Consider the following 17,016-nt stretch of genomic DNA (forward strand, 5'->3'; position numbering starts at 1 on the left):
TACGGGCGTGACACTGAGGGTTGCGATCCGTTGCCGGACACGGAAAAAAAAAAAAAAAAAAAAAAAATTTAAAATGAAATAACACTATAGGTAAATTTTACAAGTTGGTTTTTCATTTAACAATATATACCGTAGATATCTTTTCATTTGAATGTACATTGCTTTACCTCATTCTGCTTAATGGCTACATAGTATTCCACTGTATAGATGAAATGAAGCAAAATTTATTGAGTTCTCTTTGGTGAGCCTGATTCACTCCTCTTTAAAATTCAATACCTCAATTTGAACACGATGAAGTCATGAGGCTGAAAGCTGACAGCAATACTCAAGCAAAGGTCAATTAAAGATGAAGATAGGCTAACTGACCATCGCTTCAGCTCTCAATATTTCACTGTTAGCATATTTCCACTTATACAATAGTTAAATGGACTAGATTTTTCTCATTCCAAGTTTCAAAATTCCAGACAATCAAAAAATTCTGAAAAACACATCACACGAGTGTGCTCTATTTGATTGTTCCATTTCACGCTCTAACTTCTCTCTGACACAACCACACCTGTTCTGAACCTAAACATGCAAGAAAAAGGACCAATGCAGTTCAAGGAAAGCATGGGGAGGGGTATCAGTTTTATCTTTCAATAAATACATATGGCTAAAATTGTCCAACTTAAAATACAGCTTGCCAGATAAAAGATATTACAATATTTAAATTAAATAATTCTAGTTAACTGAGGCATATTTGCAAACATTTAAGTCATCCCTCACCAAGTAAAATCTTTTACAATTAACTGCCTTTAACAAATCCTATAAAACAAAAGGTGAAATAGGAATGCCTGCATACTGACATTAATAACCTATTCTAAGAATTATGGGCCTTTAATTTTGGAACGAAATCAAAGCACCTTACCCAAGCAGCTTATACCTTATACAGCGGACGCCGCACATCGATGGGACAATTCTGTATCACTTCATCAACAACATCCGAGATGGATTCCATAAAGTCTGGGTTGGCAAACTAAATTTTATATAAATATAAAAGAAACATTACATACTTCTCTCAAATAGGACAAAAGAATAACTCCTTTTAGAAAGTAAGCTTAGCAAATACACAATGTACTGCAAGTTAAAACACTTCAAATTGAAATAACAAATACATCCAACAAGTCCCACATGACCGACTGTGTACACTCCATGGTCATGACCCACATCTCCTCAAAAAGTGAAACATGGGTTTAGTGAAGGAACAGACCAACCAGCCCCGCACCATGAATGCACAGTGACTTGTGCTAATAACAGAAAGGAAAAAGCACGTGCAGGAGCTATGTGATATGCGATGAGAAACACACAAGTATATCACCGTGAATCCTGATACCATGAAAAAAACAGCCAAGGTATAAAGGAAAAAAACATGTTCAGTGAAAGATTAATTAAACCTGTCTAGCAGACAGGGAAGGGGGGTGTTTTATTTGATGGTTGTGACTTTAAAATGAAACAATCCACTTAATAACAATCATGTTATTGATTAAACAGCCTTAGATTAGATCACATAAGTTAAATAAGCTAAAGCATAAATAATTCAACTTAGTTACATTACATTTGGAATATACTTAAAAACCAAGGAAAGTTTTAATGTGCAATAGTCCCAGAGGAACAAGAAGATATCATCAGTTGTACACCAGCTGTTCACTCGATATTTATCAGTTTTATGTCTGTTTTAAATCAATACTATCAAAAGTATGAGCATTCATCAGATCACTATTATTAATTAGGTCATTATTAGTAGTATTCATTAGAATACTACTGAGGTATACATTTTGCACCATTTCCCTATACGAAATAGTCATATACGCAACTAAAACAGGCAGCAGTTTGTAACCTACCTCCTGAATATAAACTGAATTAGGCACGAAAATATAACAAAATACAAATAAAATGCACTGTATATAAACCTTACAATGTTGCCTCACAATTACTACTCTCTGCAAAAGTATTAATAATTCTTTGTGACTACTAGTTAAAATCGTGACATCTGTAATTTGTACACTAAAGAACAGAAGTGCTAGCCCTCAGACAACAGCTTTACCTGACTTGCAGCCAGGAATACAGCAGGACCAACTGTCCTGGGTTAAAATCAGGATTAGGAAGGACAATCACGAAAGGTAGAAAGGTTATATAAATTATCCCACTTTGATGCAGAGGCAACCTGCATACAGCCCTTGAGATTAACTAGTTGTCATATTAGCATGTGCCCCCTTCTTTGAGATTAATTTCAATTCCGTTATCTCCTATTCCTCTTAAAACTTCCTCCGAACCTCTTGTGGTATAATCTATCCTTAACTGGTAAGCAGATCATCAAGTCTATGGAGAGGAAGGGGGACTGTCACAGTCTGCAGAGAGATTTCTGGAAGTGAAGCTCGTCAGGCTTTCATTGAGAAGTGTTCTTTATGCACACTGGGTGGCAGTATTGCTCCATATACAACACACCCTAACACACGAAAAAGAAACATCTTACCTCTGGGTGAAAGAATATTTCGGGTCCCAGGAACCTTTCGTAACCAACATCTATAACAAACTTTTTCTGGTTGATCGCATTGATACCCATGTACTGTTTGATCCACTTCCGGGGATCCACATCATACTTAGCAAATTCCTTAACTATATCAGGGCAAATGTAACAGTATTTCTCCTGCATACACACAAAAACATCATCAGGCATTAACGACTACCCAGTCTCTGCTCTCTGACAAATACCCAGTAACCCCACACATTAAACACATCCCTGAAATCAGATCTTCCTACACCATAACTCCAGTGTGGATGTGCTATCAAGCCTCATATTCTATCATCTTTCATATCAGACATGACTACACTTGGACTTCAGACGCATAAGTCTGTTTTCTCTGCAACTCAGCTATTAATCTCAGCCTTGGTCTATACAATTTTGTTTCCATATTGTTTGAAATAATATCTAAAGGTGTCTATAAAGTATCAATATCTTGTTTCCTCCCTGTTGTCCACCTCTGGAGCAGCAGAACAATGCTGCAGCCTAATCTACCGAATGTGGTAGACTGTCTGCATCCAAATGCCTTACTGTGGTGGCTTCTTTGGATACCTGCATGTGACGAGGCAAGTGTATCTGGATACTAAGGGAGTGATCGCTATCAACCTGGTGGTCATTAACCTGGTGTGGAGTCTGACACAGCACTGGCATCCAGCTCTGGTAATTTGCCTAGAGATAGAATACCTTGTTGATTAGGTATCCTAAGTCACTCAATCAACACATATTTATAGTGTCTAGGTATCTGGGATACAAAAGTTAAGGAAACACACACAGATCCCTGCCCAGATTACACTCTAGCTGAAAGCCAGACAATAAGCAACAGTACAGTTATTAAGTAAATGACATGGTATGTTGTAAGGTAATGGGTACCATGGAACAAAGAAACAGCACAGTCAGGTAGGAGGAGGACTGGAGTTGTCAACAACCAGCCCGAGGTGTGCAAAGTGTTTCCTGAGTATCTGACGATATTGGTGTTCTTGGGGATCTTTGTGGTGATCATCTGTCCTTAGAGCTAACCGCAGCAGAGCAGCAGGTGACACCTGGGCTCCAGCTTCTGAAAGTAAGAGTCCCGTGGGCAAGAGCCAGTGGGCCCGCTCAGCACCTCACACAGCATCAGCACCCAGCTGGCTCTTACTGCACACTGGGGGAGGAGAGGCTTGCTCAAGGGCCTCCAAAGACATTTTCATAATGTTAAGTTTAAAGTTTCTTAGAATTCCGGAAACATATTCTAATTCCATCTTGTGGATATCTTTGGTATACTCTAGCGGGATTGTTTAAGACTAATGGACAAGAACTGTTACATCCCTGCATTCCCTGATGACGGCGGCAGATGGGGCAGGGGAGGGAGGATGGCGGGTGTCAGGGTCAGTCAATACAACTTTAAATCTACCAAGACTAGAGATAAAAGCATTCAGCTGTTAGCGGCCTGGTCGACATCCTACAGCATCTCCACTCACTTAACTGATGGCACAAAATGCTTCCATTAGTTTGGGTGCAGAGTAGCAGCACTGATCTTAAGGTTCTGGATTCATGCTGAGGGGATAGCGTTTTCGCGTTACACACACCCTCAGACCCACTCCTGACCAAGGGAGGTCGCGACGGCAATAGCGTGAAGCAGGGTAACTCTAAACCAGTCCTTCTGGGATCTCTTCTCTACAGAAAGAAGCTAGATGAGAACTTCCGGGGCCAACTCATCAGCAGGGTCAGGGTAGCTGACTCAGAGACTATACAAGGAGTCTCCTTCACTCCTGACCTTCACAGCTGAGTGATACACACGCGTAACTCGAGTTTGTCAGTTCACATTTCAGGGTCGGAATTGGAACCCAGGTGGCCAGTGAGTAAATTCAGCAAATGCCCAGCACGAGGATCAGGAAAGCTAACTCATTAGTCGTGCCACTCAGGTATCTGGACTGAAACAGGAAAGACAGACTTACCACAGTGACCCTTGGGCATTAATTCCAATTTACACTTGTAACAAACTTGGGGTAGCAAGGGAGCTTGGATTAAATATCCAGTTTTTTCTTCCATTGAAGAAAGGCTAGTACAGGAGGAGAGAAAACCTGTGGAAATATTTTGGTCTAAAAAGAAAGTCTTACGACACCTCTGGAAACCTTCCCCCTAAAGGGAAGGGGCCAACCCTTCCTGGTTTGCTCGGGTCTTCACCATTTTAGTGGTGACAGCCCCCATTCCTGGAAACTCTAGTCCCAGGTAAACCAGGAAGGTTGGTATCGTACTTTCAGGACCCTGCACTATACCAGCACTCCTTGTCCTAAAAACACCTCTGTTTTTATGAAGAATGTCAATCAAAACTTGGGAATCCTCTCTGATGCTCCCTTTCCTCAACCAGCCTCAGTTATGAGGCGCTTAGATGAGAGGAAAGCGGCAAGGAGAAGGGGCGTGTTAGACTCACCTGGCCACATATTATACCCCACCCTTAAATTCTTCTCCAAAAAGAAAATCCTTCCCTCTTCATCTATATAATAATTATCCTTGGGTTGCTAAGGATTTCTTGCATTTTGGTTTTAAAAATTGTCCTGATTTTATAACCTGAAAAGAAAAATTCCTTTAAAAGGGTCTGTCAACTGCCATCTACAGAGCAATACAAAGACTAAACTGATGGAGCAGGTCAGGTAGACATTTTAAATAAGGACCAATTGCCATTTTTCTTCTCATCTTATTGATTAAATTCTAAAACTACCTGTAACTTCCCCAGCATCGTAACTGGAGTCTATAAACTACAGGTGAATTTTGTTTAATGATTCTGAATCCTAGAATAGTATTATTCCAAAGTGGATTCTCAGGCTGCAGAACCACATGAGGGGCACAGGAAATGAGTGTGAACATGGGCGGACTTCACGGGATTCCTGCTGTCACTGCTGCTGCTGTGGTTTGCCTCCTAATTCTAAAATGAAGAACGGAGGGAGACGTGGAAGAAATGCTCAGTTAATTGAAGGTTCAATTAATTAGGATCCAATTAAACGATGCCGTGCCACATATGGTGGTGCTCACTACCGGTTACCTTGCTGTTCTCACCTACAGCTGCAGCCTCAACAGCATCTTCGTAACAAGAGGCTAAGCTTTGCATCTCAGCCACTCAATTCAAGTGGTAAACAGGGAGGGAGAGGAAGAACAGTAGGAGCAGGGATGACGGGTCAGGGCAAGAGTCCAGAACACCATTTCTCTCACACCCCCAAACCGACCGGTTTCCCATCCGTTTTTTACCTTTATGGCTTTTGCGGTCTCCAGTGACTGCTCAGGAGGGATTCCCACCTCCCTCTCCCTTAGCAGCTGTTGAATGAAATACGTAATATCTCTACCTGCAATCGGGATGTGTTTGATGCAGCTTCCAATTACATAACCTTCTGCCTAGGGAAGAGGAGGATGCAGAACAACCGGGTAAGTAATTCCGTGCTTAAGAGCTACCCTTCCCTGTCAGTCCCTCCTGGCACTAATGAGCACTTACTGAATCCCCGCTCTGTGCAGGTTCAGTACTGGAGGTCCTTCTAAATGCCTGCACATGCAATTCCATTAATATTTAAAATTCTAAACTACTCCAATAACCTGAAACTGTTCATAAGCAACCAAAATTATGTTTTCATTAGGAATGTGGAAAGAAAAACCACATAGGATAGTCCATTTCCAAAAAGTAATGCTGTCTGTGAGAACAGTAAATCCAGTATTTATCTACAAACTGTTAAACCAACTATATAGCTGCTCATATTTAAAAGTCAGAAATTTGGTTAAGTACACAGGTCTTAGATGCTAACAACTTGGATTCCAATCTCGGCTCCACACTCACCAGCTGAGTGACCATGGCCAAGTTTAACATGTTTTAGCTTCAGCAACTTCATCCATAATATGGGACAAATAATACCCAACAGGGGCTTACAATATAGGTTAAGTGAGCACACAGCACTGTTTTTTGGCATATACTAAGAACTCAATAAATGGTCCCATTCACTGTACCAAGGAATGATTCTGGTAAGTTAACCTAAACGCTAAACCATTTGAAAAACAGTGGTGATCAGGAGTTTGGATTCTCTCATTGCCCTGCCTTCCTGAGCCAGTGAAGGAATGTCTCTGAGGTGCCAAAAAAGGAGGTCACAACAACTCTGCAGCTGCAGCTGATCACTAGCAGGGCCAGTGCCAAGAGTCCACACACCCACAGCAGCGATGAGCCCAAGGCTCCCTCATCAACCTTCCTGTGAGCACAGACTTGCCACAGAAGCCACGGGCTTGGACATACAAGTGTCCAGCTTGCTCTGTGGGGAATGAGCAGGATGCTGATGGTCAGAGTGGACAACGCCCTACCACATATCAGATAAGGAAGAGACACTCCAGGTTTCACACTGCAGCACATCACAGCTTCTGTGCCACAATACCCAAGCAAGACAGAGGAAATGGAAGTGGGATGCTGACTGCACCTTACAGGTACATTCACTCTCACAGTCACACGCTAGATACAGTACATTCACTCTAGATACAGTCACCAGCTAAGTTGCAAGAACTGAATTCCTCCTATGTTTTTTTTCTGATATACCTAACTTCTAGAGGCAAATGAAGATGTAGCCTTTCTGCAGAGTCCAAATATTTGTAAAATATTTTAATGTGGAAATAAAAGATATGTAAGAATTAGTAAAATAGTAAAGATTAGGGCCGGCCCAGTGGCGCACTGCTACAGTGCGCCGCTTGGGAGCGCGGCGGCGCTCCCGCCAAGGGTTCGGATCCCACATGCAGACCGGCCGCTCACTGGCTGAGCAAGGTGCGGGCGCAACACCGAGGGTTGCGATCCCGTTGCCGGTTCCGGTCCGGTACGGGCGCGACACTGAGGGTTGCAATCCGTTGCCGGTCATGAAAAAAGACAAAACAGGAAAAAAAAAATAGTAAAGATTAATTTAAACCCATAAAAATATCATTAGCTATTGAACAAATAAACTATTCACAATTATGTTCCTTGCAATACATGTAACATGTTCTAAAATTAATTCAGCTTCATCAAAGCATTAAAAACATTAAAACAAGCTACATGTTCAACAGAAAAATAAACATATGAATTATGCTATGCCCACATGACAAAACTATTATGTTAGCTATTAAATATTTTTCACAGAATATTTAAACATAAGAGAAAAAAATTAAGGTTAAATTAATATGCAAAATATAACTTTATGATTTATTATATAATTAGAATATCAAGCCAGATGTAGGATATTACAATTTTGCTTAAAATGTGTATGCATGTGTGCATGCACATGTGTGTGTACATGTGTTTCTGTCTAAGCTTGGAAGGCTATACAACAAAGTATAATGTGGTTCTCTGGGTAGATCTATGCATAATTTTACTTCTATTTTATCCAAATTTTCAACAATAAATGTAATTTTTATTAATTGGGGAAAAACTTAACTAAGATACAGTTTAAAATTTAAAATACAACTTTCTCAGTGGGCCTGGACACCATGTGAAATGTGTTTTCTTTTCCAAAATCAGATACATGGGATAGACACAGAACCAAAGGGAAGCAGCCTACAAGCACGTGATCTTGGATCTCAGTCTGTACTGCTCCTTGAGAAAGCCAGAGGCATGAGTTTTCAGTGACTATTATATCAAGCAGCATTAACACCTCTCAATGATTCACAAGAAAGAGCCAGTGTCCTGAGATTGGTGTGAAGGGGCTCAAGCCAAGAGCACACTTTGCAGGGAGAGACACCCATTCCTCCTCCCCATGCAAAGGACACTCTGACATGACAGGGACATATGGACTGGGGGCAGGAGGAGGGTATACTTGGCCTTTTATCTTCCTGACTGTAAGAACATCAACTGTTAGGCCTCTCCACTGCCCACTGCAGTGATATCTGACCTTTAAGGCATTAAGGCATTAGTATATTAGTACATCATTCCTTCAAGTTCTTGAAATGAAATGGGGACCATTTTTTCAATTAATGTAAATGGATGGTTTAAAAAAATCCTATTTTGTGGCTGGCCAGTGAGCTCAGTTGGTTAGAGCAAAGTATTGTAACACCAAGGTCAAGGGTTCAGATCCCTGTACCAGCCAGCCACCAAAAAAAAACCAAAAACAAAAAACCCTCATTTGCATTTTTAAGAAGAAGTGTATATATATATATATGCACATACTCATATATGAAGAAAACATAAGGGTGCTTCAAAAAGTCTGTGGAAAAATAAAATTTAAAGATAATACAAATCCTTCCATTAACATTTTGAAGACCCCTCATATTTGTGATATACATAAATAAATAGTAACAGTGGTTACTGGGCAGTAGATAATCAGGAATGAGTCTGACTTTCCACTGAATATTGGACAGTTGTAATTAATTTTCAAAACAAATTTTTTTAATAATTTCTTTATATAGTTCATTGGGGCAAAAGAAAAATACCGAGGTCTCTTGAAACCTGAACTAGGAATCACTTCTCTAATATTTTGAAAATTAAAAGCAAAAAGTGATATTGCAGAGCCTTCACAGGTCAAAATGTATAATCTCTCCTTCTTGGCTCTTAAATAGATTTTAAAACAGAAGCACTATCTGGTTAAAGCCACTCACATCTTTTCAGACCACAGACATAACCTTTCAAATGGTCATGCCCTGCACCTACAAATCAGACATCCAAAATGATTTGTCTCCCAGCAGCTCAGAATTATAATCCAGGACATTTCCTGTTGATATTACACACATGAGAATCAAGAAGAGGCCCTGGAAATCCCAAACTCCCACTGACATTCTGACTGTAGAAATCTGCCACCCTGAATTTTAAATTGTTACTGGCCATCTTGTTCACTTTCTCACAAACCTAGGTTTTAAAAACTCTTGTTACCTTTTCTACGCACAACTATCACTTAAAAAGTGGTGTTTTAACTATAGAAGAGTGGTGTTTTTCATTCCCTTACCTCAAATCAGGTGTTAAGCCTACAGAGTTAAACAGTACCACCTGTGCTTACCACCGGGATTACATGGGTGACTCCATCTCCACTGTCAATGACTATCCCTGTTAACGTGCGTTCACCAACTTGTCGTGACGTCCAAGATGCAGCTAAGGCCAGCACTGCCTGGAGAAAAGACATGGGAACCACTAGCACATGAGGAACGTTTTCCTAAAGTATTCTGTCTGCTTGTTCTCAGGTTCAATCCACAAACTCTTTCCTACTTAGTACATGCGAGTAACTCCTTCCTTTCCCTATTTTTTTTTTCTGATTAAAAAACAAAAATGATGATAACTTTATTATGTTGATAAATATAAAATATGAACCTTTACTATTTAAGTAATACAGAAAAGTAGAAAGAATAAAGCAATAAATTACCCAATATCCTTTAGAAATAAGCAGTGCTAACATTTGATTAGCATTCCAGATAACTCTGTGTACAGATGAGGGTATTTCACAAAGTTTGTGGAAAAATAGAATTACAAGATAATACAAATCTTTCATGAACTTTTCTGAAGTACTCTTGTATTTAGTGGAAGACTGGATAGTTAGAAAAATGAATTTTTTTTAATTTTTATTGAATCAAAATTGATTATACATATTTTGGGAGTTCAACGTTGAGATATGTTGATCAAATCAATATTACTAGCATATATATTGTTACAAATCATACTTATTCTTTATGCCCCTTGTCCAATCTCACCCCATCCCCCTCCCTCTCCACCCTCTAATTACCCTAGATTTCTTCTCTCCTTCTGAAAAAATAATGGTTACTCTGTTGATTTGTTGCCCAGATGACCTGTCCAATGCTGAGAGGTGTGATCAGGTCCCCCAATATTATCGTAGAGCAGATGCTTCTTCTGTCACTCTGGAATGTGCTTTGTGGAGAGAAGCATCCTCTTCTTTACCTCTGTTGGTGACTCTCCTTGTGTCAATGCACTCCAGTGGCTGGCAGACCATATGCGTGGTGGTTGTGATGTCTAGCTGTTTTCGCAGCAGCCATGGTTACTGTGGTGGCTGTGGTGGACCACCCACATGGAAGTGGTGTTTTTGGCATGCTCCTTGGAACCAGCAGTGTGCCTGGGTATGGGAGGGTCTGATCCCCAGCTCTATCCTTCGGATCCCCAGGCAGGTACCAAGGCACTGGCACGGTGTGCCTGTCTGTGGGAGGGGGTTCTGGTGCCTGACTCCATGCCTCACGTCCCTGGGCAGGCCCCAAGTTGCTGGCAGTGTGCCTGTTTGTGGGAGGGGGCTCCAGTGTCTGGCTCCATATCTCATGCCCCTGGGCGGCCCCAAGGCGCTGGTGGTGTGTCTGAGCCAGAACTAATTTTTTTGTCCTTGCTTTCTTCTAAAGTGGGGGAACTTTCTATGGGGACCAGTACTTGAGCTCTGTGGTTGAGCTAAATTGCTGCTTTGCTGCTGCTTCCCTAGGGAAGGCTTTTTGTGCAGCACAGGTTATAATGGTTGACTTTACAGGTACTTCCTGCTCTCCAGAGACCCGGTGCACCTGGGTTGTGTAGTAACTCTGATCTGGACCTGAGTCTTTTCATCAAACTGTACCCCATGCAATTCTATACTCCTGACCAGTCTCCTCTGAGTGGCCCTATGCTGACTGGGGTGCAGATCAGCTGTCCTTGCTATGCCCCCATGTTCCCCTGGTGGGCCCGCCTCTCCCACTGCCCATGCTGCAAATATTTCCCATGGGACAGATGGGCCATGCACCAGTCCCTTTTGATGACTCACTGGCTTATGAATGGCTCCATTTTTTAAGTTGTCATGGCTCCTTACTCCCGTGTGGGTCCACAGGAACCCTATTAATGGTCTTGCTGTCCTGGGAGCCACCAAGGCCCTCTTCTCCCCTGCTGCCTCCAAGCAACTCCATCCACAGGGCACAGCTGCGGCTTTTGCCGGCTCCTGCTCTATGTGCTCAGCAGCTCCAGCCTTTAAGCAGCTGCAGCACAAAATGGTCAGAACAGTTTCTTCTTTCTCTCATCATAGCTTCTCACGCCTTTATGCACTCTGTAGTTCTCTCCTCCTCTTCCCCTGAGCTATAGCGGCCCCAACTTGGCTGTCACTGCTTTTTTATATAGTTGTAAATTGGTTGATTTCTGGGAGAAAGTGACACTAGGGACTGTCTTTTCTGCAATCTTGACCAGAACTCTTCCTTTCCCTATTTTTTATCTCCCCTACAAATTTCAATTTCTACTTGGACAACGACCATGCAAATTTCGTGTACTTAAACTCTAGGAGTCAAGTTTTCAATAAAGAAACCTAAAGCTTTACAAAGAAAAGCCAGTGAGAAAGGAATTTCATTATAGAATGAGAAGATTTTAATTTCTACTCCACTGGTTCTCAATGTGGGGCCACAGACTGGCTGTGGTAAAATCACTTGTGGAGTTTTTTTAAATACAGATTATTAGGCCTCACACCTAGAAGTTCTAATCTGGTAGGTCTAGGACACTGGCTCTCAACCAGGGACAATTTTGCTCCCGTCTGCCCCCAGGGGAAATTTGGCATTTTCAGGTGCCATTTTTCATTGTCACACTCGGGGGAGGGGAGGCTGGTGGTGGTCTTCCAGGGCTCCTGCTAAACACCCTGCAATATACACGACAGCCCCCCCACAACAAACAACTGTCCAGCCCAAAGCACAGAGGTTGAAAAACCCTGGTCTAAGGTGAAGCCCAATAATATGTACTTTCAAAGTCATTCTTCAGGTGAACTTGATGCTAGACCACTCTAAGAACCAGTGGTCCAGTGTTTTCTGCCTCCCTATTCCATAAAATGTAAATAACTTAGGGTAGGAGGAAGATCTGTGGTTAAATAAATTTGGAAGTGCTGGAATAAACAGCTTTCTTCAAAATAGGAACATATTCTCTACATTCAATTTTAATCTGAACCTGAATGGTGCATGCATATGTGCACTGAAGGAGTAGAATAACGGAAGAATACACAGCCAAATCTTACGACAGAGAGCCTTTGGAATTACCATTTTCTCCACTACTGGACAGCTAAGGTTCTTCGGAAATCACAAAAATAACTTTGTTTTTACCTGAACTGCAATGTAGAGTCCTGGTACATTAAACGATTCAAACATAATTTCTGCAAGATATTCTCTATTTTCTGGTGTATTCAGTGGAGGTTCTGTCTGTAAGAAAACATTCACTATATTTAGTGTCCACCCAAATTTCATGTAATTACATCAGAACCATAAAAAGATTAACTTAAAATCATGTCAGCTAGGACATTATACAACTGCCTGATTTTACAGATAAAGGATGACCAAAGTGATCAATTAAAGAAACTCGGCTGTGGGTCTTAAGAGTTTTAAAAATGGCAAAGACCCCTCTGAAGGCTTCTGTTGTTATTACCCAAGCAAAACAAGAACATGTTACAGAAAAGGAAACTCTATCTTCAATAACACCTAAACACCCTGAAATTGAATATCCCCGAACAAAGTTGCAAAGGGCAGTGAAAATACAACCAAGATGAATGGGGACACCAAAAGAGAATACCAGTGACTTTAGATCTCAGGCAAATGAGAGAGTTCTCCAAAGGACAGCCAAAGGAGCAAGCCCTTGCTTGGAACAGGTTCAGTTTGAGAAGGGCAGCTGCCAAAGCTTCCTAACCCACCTGACACTGCACAGCAGCAGAAGAGGCAAGGTTAGGCCTAACATCTTTGCCAATCCAGTGCAGGGCAGAAAAGTCAAGGGCGGAAGCACCGTTTCTCCAGACAGTGGAGCTCCTAGACTTGCACAGCTAGTCTGGGAAGAACTCCCCTCATTCAAAGATAGGAGTAAAGAGCACAAAGACGCCAGCCAATGATCACATCAAAATACTTTTTAAAAAGGGTGGGAGAGGGTAGGGAGTAAAGGAAAAACAAATGGCAGGCAAAAAAGCATACCTAGAAAAATGTAAAAACGAAGCATATGAAAATCATAACTAAAGACATATCCAAGAATTCAAATATCGATTTTAAAACAATAACCATTATCAAATAGGAGGAAATGACAGAAAAAGAAAAAAATAATAAAGCTGCTTTTTGTCATTCAGCAATGTGCTGTGCTTATTTTCCCATGTCAATAAATATAGATCTACATCTCATATTTAAAGCTGCAAAAATAAAAATTTTCTGGACCTTTTGGCAAAAAGCCCACATGACTCTTTATTATGAAATGAATTGTGTCTGCCTCCACACCCCTCAAAATTCCTATATTGAAGCCCTAACCCCCAGTATAACTGTATTTGGAGACTTGACCTTTAGGGAGGTAATTAAGGTTAAATAAGGTCATATGGGAATAGGACTGGTGAACTTAAAAGAAGAGAAAGAGAACACCAGACAGGTCCTTTGCTCTCTCCATGTGCAAGAACCACATGAGGACACAGCAAGAAGGCAGCTGTCTACAAGCTGGGAAGAGGGTTTTCACCAAGGACCAAACCTAACAGCACCTGTATCTTGGACTTCTAGCCTCAAGAATTATGAGGAAATAAATTTCTATTGTTTACACCACACAGCCATGGTATTTTTTTATGGCAGCAGGTCATCCTAATACACCCCTAAGGCGGGAAAAGTACAGCCAGCCTTAGGGGTGCCTAGCTGTGCCTTAGACTTCAGCACAGCTACGTTTAACACTGGGACACAAGAAGCCACACTCACAGAGTCTTCAGGGCAAGAAGGTAAGACCCAAGAACTGTGTATCTGGCTACACTGTCAATCAAGTATGTAGCAAAAAACAAAATATCTTTAAACACGTAAGAACTTGGAAAATTTGGTCCCCATGAATTAACTATTAGAGGATAAACTTTATCCAAACAAGAAGAATGCAGAAAGTATAGCAAGAGCCCTACAGTGAGCAATAAATCCATTCAAGATATAAGACTAAAGATTTTTCTTTTCTGGGAATTATAGAACAGAATGTAAATGTTCTAAATTATAACAGAAGAAAATATCAATTTGAGAGGTATGCACAGAAAGGAGAGAACATATAAAGACAATGATATCCTCTCATCATGGAATCAAAGGATATTTTTTAAAACTGATAAAGTATCAAAGGCATTAGTATATATATATTTATAAATGTTATTATCAGAATAAATTTAGTAACATAACCAATCAAAAGCAGGTAGCAGAGGAAAGGAAGGGGCGATAAAAATATGTGGAAATACCAACTTAGTCATTCATCACACTAAATTACACTAAAATATGCAAAGAAAAAACTTTTCAATTTATTAAAAAGAACACACACCCAAGAAAAAGCAAGAAGGGCCGGCCCGGTGGCGCACTGGAGGGTGCACTGCCTGGGAGCGCGGAGGCGCTCCCACCGAGGGTTCAGATCCCATGTGGAGACCGGTTCCCGCTCACTGGTTGAGCGCCGTGCGGGCACAACACCGAGGGTTGTGATCCCGTTGCAGGTACGGGCGCGATACCGAGGGTTGCGATCCCGTTACCAGTCAGTAAAAAAGACAAAAAGGAAAAAAAAAGCAAGGAGAAAAACAAAATGAAATTACATTCTGGAGCAAGAGACTCCTCTAAAACAAAGTGGCTCAGAAGGTCAAAAGTCAGCATTGTTTTTATTAGAAGATCAGAAACTACCTAAATGCCCATCACTAAGCAACTAATTAAATAGATTATGCTACATCCATAAAATATAACATTTCACAGCAATTAAAAAGGATGAGCTCTACATGTGTTTTAAGAAACAATCTCTATGATGAACTATTCTATGAAAAAGAGAAAAGTGTCTCCCTTCCGTATAGATTCTTAAATATTCTTTTGTATGGACTATTTGTAATGAAAACTATTTTTAAAAAACAAATTATGTGGGAGAAGGGGAAACAGGGAGTTGTTCAACAGATACTGAGTTTCAGTTCAGCAAGATGAGAAAGTTCTAGAGAACTATTACATAACAATATGAATATAGTTAACATTACTGATGTACACTTAAAAATGGCTAAGATGGTACATTTTGTGTGTTTTACAATTTAAACAAAAAAAAAATTTTAATAAAAAACTGAAGGTGTACAGCAGTGTATATATCTTGTTACCATTTGTGCATGATAACAGAAGGATATGTATGACCCACATGCCTTGTACACAATCACCTCCGGAAGATGAAAGCGTAGCTGGCTAAGAACTGGTAAAGAAGGCTTCCTCTAGGACAAGGAGGTGGAACAGAGGTGAGGGCATGCTTGCCTGGAGGTCCTCAGTCACCTTTTCAGTTCTGCCCTGAGCACACCTCTTCAAATAGAGCTACCCACCAGCTAGTCCAGCACTTTAGTTTAGATTCTTATGCAGCAGCTGGCTCGAAGCTCAAACATGCTGCCCTAAGTAAGTTTTAGTCATTGTAATTAGAATCAATACATTCCCTGGATGAGAAAGAGAAAGCTATCTCAAAATGTGGGAGAGAAAATAATGAAGTCATATTCAAAAGCGGTTGCAAATAAGAGACCTAAAAGTCACTCAACAACATATTACTTATTTAATGTACTACCTCAAGGGATTGAGAAGATTAAATTTGCTAATACCTGTAAAGCACCTTGAACATAGCACCATAAATGTTAGCATTTATTATTTTAGATTTCTTTCATTCAAAGCACATGGAAAAAAATAGATAAATAGATAGATAAATAAAGCACATGAGTGATAGCTGCATATTCCAACAGTACTAGTGACAATATCTCTCTTAAGGTACCTCCTATCAATCTGAAAAATGGTCCTAATAACATTGCCTACATCAGAGGATTGTTGGTGGGATTAAATAAATGAATTAATAATTGCAAATACTTAGAAAAGGACTGGGCATATAGGAAGTGCTCAGTAAATGTCAGTGATAATTGCCAATAATGTATCTCACACCACAAGAAATAACATGTATTAACAAAGAGATCTATAAAGTTGTTTCTCACCTTGAATAACAATCCAAGCATCATAATTATAAGTTAAAGCATTTAAACTGAGTAGAGGGAAAAAATTATCAAGAGAGAAAGGTTTAAAAGATATGAAAAGTCTACTCAGGGAAGATTTCTTGCCTGCCAGCTAAGAACTGCCTATTTGATCTGAAGCAAAAAGTAAGCCTACATGTAGGAAGACATCACCTACAAGAATTAGATTAACCCTGGCTCCCTGGATTCTCTCTAGGTTTAAGTTCAGTGTCAAATGATGTTCCAAATAAATCCCAAATTAATGAAGACTAAATAGAAACAGAAAAGAGAAATACATTTTGCTACACAAAAATTTACAGTTATAGATTTCCAAACAAAATAACCAAGAAAGTCAAAAATTAACTGAAAAAAAAAATCTGCTTCAAATATAATAAAAGTTTCTTCTCTTAAATATATGAAAGAGTTCAGAGAATAAACAAAATGTGGTATATACATATAACAGAATATTATTGTCTTAAAAAGAAGGAAATTCTTTTTTTTTTTTTTCCTTTTTGTCTTTTTTCGTGACCGGCAACGGATCGCAACCCTCAGTGTCGCGCCCGTACCGGACCGGGACCGGCCACGGGATCGCAACCCTCA

The 17,016-nt window shown here is 40.3% G+C and overlaps 1 protein-coding gene across 2 annotated transcripts in view; it reads right to left on the reverse strand.

The window, feature by feature from the left end:
- Positions 1-17,016, reverse strand: part of LOC103594572 (actin-related protein 3B) — a 67,775-nt gene that overhangs the window by 29,900 nt on the left and 20,859 nt on the right. For both annotated transcript variants that reach the window (XM_008577806.1, XM_008577805.1), the window contains exons 4-8: positions 12,548-12,643; positions 9,517-9,624; positions 5,783-5,926; positions 2,513-2,686; positions 923-1,015 (exon numbers count right to left, since the gene is read on the reverse strand). In XM_008577806.1, the coding sequence (XP_008576028.1) occupies positions 923-1,015; positions 2,513-2,686; positions 5,783-5,926; positions 9,517-9,624; positions 12,548-12,643 (615 nt within the window). The remainder of the gene's footprint in view (positions 1-922; positions 1,016-2,512; positions 2,687-5,782; positions 5,927-9,516; positions 9,625-12,547; positions 12,644-17,016) is intronic.

This window comes from Galeopterus variegatus, unplaced genomic scaffold (assembly GCF_000696425.1).
Source record: "Galeopterus variegatus unplaced genomic scaffold, G_variegatus-3.0.2 Scaffold1579, whole genome shotgun sequence".
NCBI classification, from domain to species: domain Eukaryota; kingdom Metazoa; phylum Chordata; class Mammalia; order Dermoptera; family Cynocephalidae; genus Galeopterus; species Galeopterus variegatus.